The 3,453-nt window shown below is 55.7% G+C and overlaps 2 protein-coding genes across 2 annotated transcripts in view; both read left to right on the top strand.

Moving 5' to 3' along the window:
* Positions 1-1,403, top strand: part of PTSG_12676 (uncharacterized protein) — a 3,450-nt gene extending 2,047 nt beyond the window's left edge. Inside the window, exons 7-10 of the mRNA XM_004991027.1 lie at positions 203-262; positions 471-559; positions 830-981; positions 1,198-1,403. Of these exons, the coding sequence (XP_004991084.1) occupies positions 203-262; positions 471-559; positions 830-981; positions 1,198-1,256 (360 nt within the window). The 3' untranslated portion in view covers positions 1,257-1,403. The remainder of the gene's footprint in view (positions 1-202; positions 263-470; positions 560-829; positions 982-1,197) is intronic.
* Positions 1,404-1,673: 270 nt separating this feature from the next.
* The window catches only part of PTSG_08062 (uncharacterized protein), a 2,734-nt gene continuing 954 nt past the window's right edge, over positions 1,674-3,453 (top strand). Inside the window, exons 1-2 of the mRNA XM_004991026.1 lie at positions 1,674-1,921; positions 2,184-3,238. Of these exons, the coding sequence (XP_004991083.1) occupies positions 2,224-3,238 (1,015 nt within the window). The 5' untranslated portion in view covers positions 1,674-1,921; positions 2,184-2,223. The remainder of the gene's footprint in view (positions 1,922-2,183; positions 3,239-3,453) is intronic.

Here is a 3,453-nt window from a genome sequence, read left to right as displayed (position 1 = left end):
GCCCAACCACGGCTTGGCTACCTGTCTGAGTTGTACCAATTTTGTTTCTGCTTCTATTTTGCGTTTGTGCGACGTGCACGAATGTGCTTGTGTTTGTCCGTTTCTTTCTTTCCTTCGGTCGACACTGTCCGTGCTGTGTGCTCACACATCGTACCTCTGGTGCCTTCGCTACCTCTGCTGCCTCTGATGATCGCGATTGCAGGTGGACGTGCGCGACGTCGCACTTGCTCACATCAAGGCCATGACTTCTCCAAAGGCTCAGGTTCGCCGCTTGTGTGCATGTGTGTGCATGTGTGTGTGTGTCTGTCTGTCTGTCGGTCTGTCTCTATGTCGGTTACGTGCATCATGGGAACCACTGCACGTGTGTACATACACATGTGCCTCCCCCCTCCTCCGCCCTTCGCTGGCTTGCTGTCTCACCCGGCCATCTCCACGCGCGCCTTTGTGCCGTTGTTCCCTTCTGTGTGCAGGGCCGCTACATCTGCAGTGCCAAGTCCATGTCTGTGCTTGAGATTGCCGCCGCCATCAGTGCCAAGTACCCAAACTACCGCGTTCCAACGTGAGTGACATAGCAGCACGCTTGTGTGGTGGCATGGTTGCAGGATTGTGGTCAATCCCTATTTCGCTCACCCTTTCTCACCAATATTGCCCCACCTCCATCACTACACACTCACACTCTCACTCACACGCACACTCACACTCACACACACTCTCTCCCACAACAACAACAACAACAACAACTTAAACAACAACAACGACCACCACCACCACAACAACAACAACAACAACTTAAACAACAACAACAACCAAAATTGGACACCGTGTGCAGGCGCAAGGTGCCAAAGTTCCTGCTGTATCTGTTTGGGCCGTTTCAGGGGCTGAGCTGGTCGTTCATCTCCCACAACGTCGGTGTTCCACTGGAGTTTGACAACTCCAAGATCAAGCGCGACCTCGACTTTGAGTTCAGAGACGTCGACACAAGTACGTGTGCGCAAACGCAAAGAAGAGAGGGGGAGGGACGATGTGTGTTTGGAGACAAGCGCGTGCCCCCCCCCCCTTCATCATCCTCTCTCTCTCTCCCTCTGTCTCTGTCACACAAATACACACACACTCTCTCTCTCCCTCTGTCTCTCTCTCTGTCACACAAATACACACACACTCTCTCTCATCCTTCCACCACCCTTCTCTTGCATACAGGCTTGGTTGAGATGGTGGACAGCATGGTGCAGCATGGCCTCATCCCTGACCGTCGTTGAGTCCGAGTGTGACACGTCTCTCCACGCCTTTGTTTGACTCCTACGCTCGCTCGTCCTTACGCCTGGCAGCCTTCACAAACACGACACAAACACACACACACACACGCACACACACGCACACAATGGTCCTATTGCTGCCTCTCCTATTGAATGGCAATTGAGAAATGGACAAAGCAGGAGCAGGATGCCCACAAATGAGAGTGACACACATAGACTGAGACTGAGAGACACACTGAGCTACAGACTCGCACACACGCACACGCACACAGACTCGCACACACGCACACACACACACACACACACACACACACACACACACACACACACACACACACACACACACACTCGACACACAGAGCATCTCGTCATCTCTTTTGGTCATCGAAAATTGCATGAAAATAATCCTTAGATTTCGGTGCCCAACACGACGCCATTCCACCCACCACCAACAACAATAAGCAAAAGCACCCACCCAAGCAAGCAAGCCCTCCTCCCATTGACACCAACACCACAACACCACGCCTTCCAGCATCGACAGCATCATCGGCGTTTTGCCCCTTGCTCTTCACACAGAGCTGACACACGTGCTGTGTTTGTAAACAAGAAGCTGTCCCCTTGTGCTTTCACCTTCCCGCTCTCTTGACTGCGTTCGACAACAACCACAAGTGAGTGAGTGCGAATGAAACACCTCTCAACACACAAAACACAGCTGCAGCTCTCTGTTTTGTCTTTTGTTCTCTTCTGCATGTGCATTGCTCCCTGCCCTGCGTCGACTCCATAAGACCCACCAACAACGAAATATCTCTTCTACACTGCATTGCTTTCACCCAGACTTACGACTCACACTTTGCATCCATTCTGCCCATCCACTTGTTTCACCACCACCTGCACACTGCACCTCCCCCCCCCCCTCCAAACCACCACTAGAACCAGCCCAAACACATCATCATCATCATAACCACCAGCAATGGCTGACACACTGGATGACCTTGAGCATGTGATGGGCCCAGACTTTGGGTTTGGGTACGACGACAAGCTGGGTGACCCCAACGTGAAGCCCAAGGTGCCGCCGCCGCCACGTGAGCTGCCGCAAGAGCGCACACCGGAGAGCCTGGTCATTACGTTCCCGGAGCAGCAGCAGTTTCTGGAGTGGCTGTCTGTGCAACTCGTGGCTGTGAAGCCCTCCACCAACCTCGACAACCCCTTTGCCAACTTCTCGTCCTCCGTGGCAGAGAACCGCACGTACACATGCAAGGAGGACCCGCGCACCGCCTCCCGCATGCTCCTCAACGGGCTGGTGCCCGGCACCAAGTACATTGCGCGCCTCGTGGTCAACAACCCCTCTGGCACTGTCAACGGCAAGCCATCTGAGGTGCTGCTCACGCCGCCAGTGGCACCGGAGGCGCCCAAGGTGAAGGCGGTCATGACCAAGTTTGACGCGCAGCTGCACTTTACGTTTCCAGCGCTGGGCCAGAACCTGACGCGGCTGATTGTGCAGTGCGTGGAGGAGGGCGACGGCGTTGTTGCGTTTGAGGATCACGAGCGCGTGATTGAGGCGTTTGTGCCCAGCCCACAGATTGCAACGGAGTGCGTGGTGGAGCGGCTGCGGCCGGGGACGCGGTTCATTGCCCGCCTCGTGTGCACGAACGAGGCCGGCATGGCGCTCGGCAGCGTGACGGAGCCCGTCATCACGCACCCGCGCGCGCACCAGCTGGTGGAGGACGTGACGCGGCGCACAAGCACCCAGGTCGTGTTTCGGTTTGACGACCACGGCCAGTCGCTCACGGTGCTGCGCATGCTCTGTGTGCGCGGCAAGGGGAAGGACTTTTCCAACGCAACGGCAGTGGACATTCCAAACCCGCAGACAACGACGCGGTGCATTGTGACGAAGCTTGAGCCAAACGTGCTGTACTCGTTCCGCCTGTATGCGGAGAACGAGAGTGGCGGGCAGATGGGCCCAATCTGCCAAGTCCGCACCATCGGTACGTCTTGTCAGGCAAGAGGGGAGGGGGGCAGGGAAGAGGCACACGCACTCTGTGCATGTGTGCGTGCGTGTACGTGTGTGTGTGTGCGTGTACGTGTGTGTGTGTGCGTGTGTGTGTGTGTGCGTGTGTACGTGTGTGTACGTGTGTGTGTGTGTGTGTGTGCGTGTGTGTGTGTGTGTGTGTGTGTGTGTGTGTGTGTGTGTGTGTGTGTG

This window comes from Salpingoeca rosetta, assembly GCF_000188695.1.
Source record: "Salpingoeca rosetta unplaced genomic scaffold supercont1.21, whole genome shotgun sequence".
NCBI classification, from domain to species: domain Eukaryota; class Choanoflagellata; order Craspedida; family Salpingoecidae; genus Salpingoeca; species Salpingoeca rosetta.
Note: the sequence above shows the minus strand (reverse complement) of the source record. Positions and strands in the feature narration are given on the sequence as shown.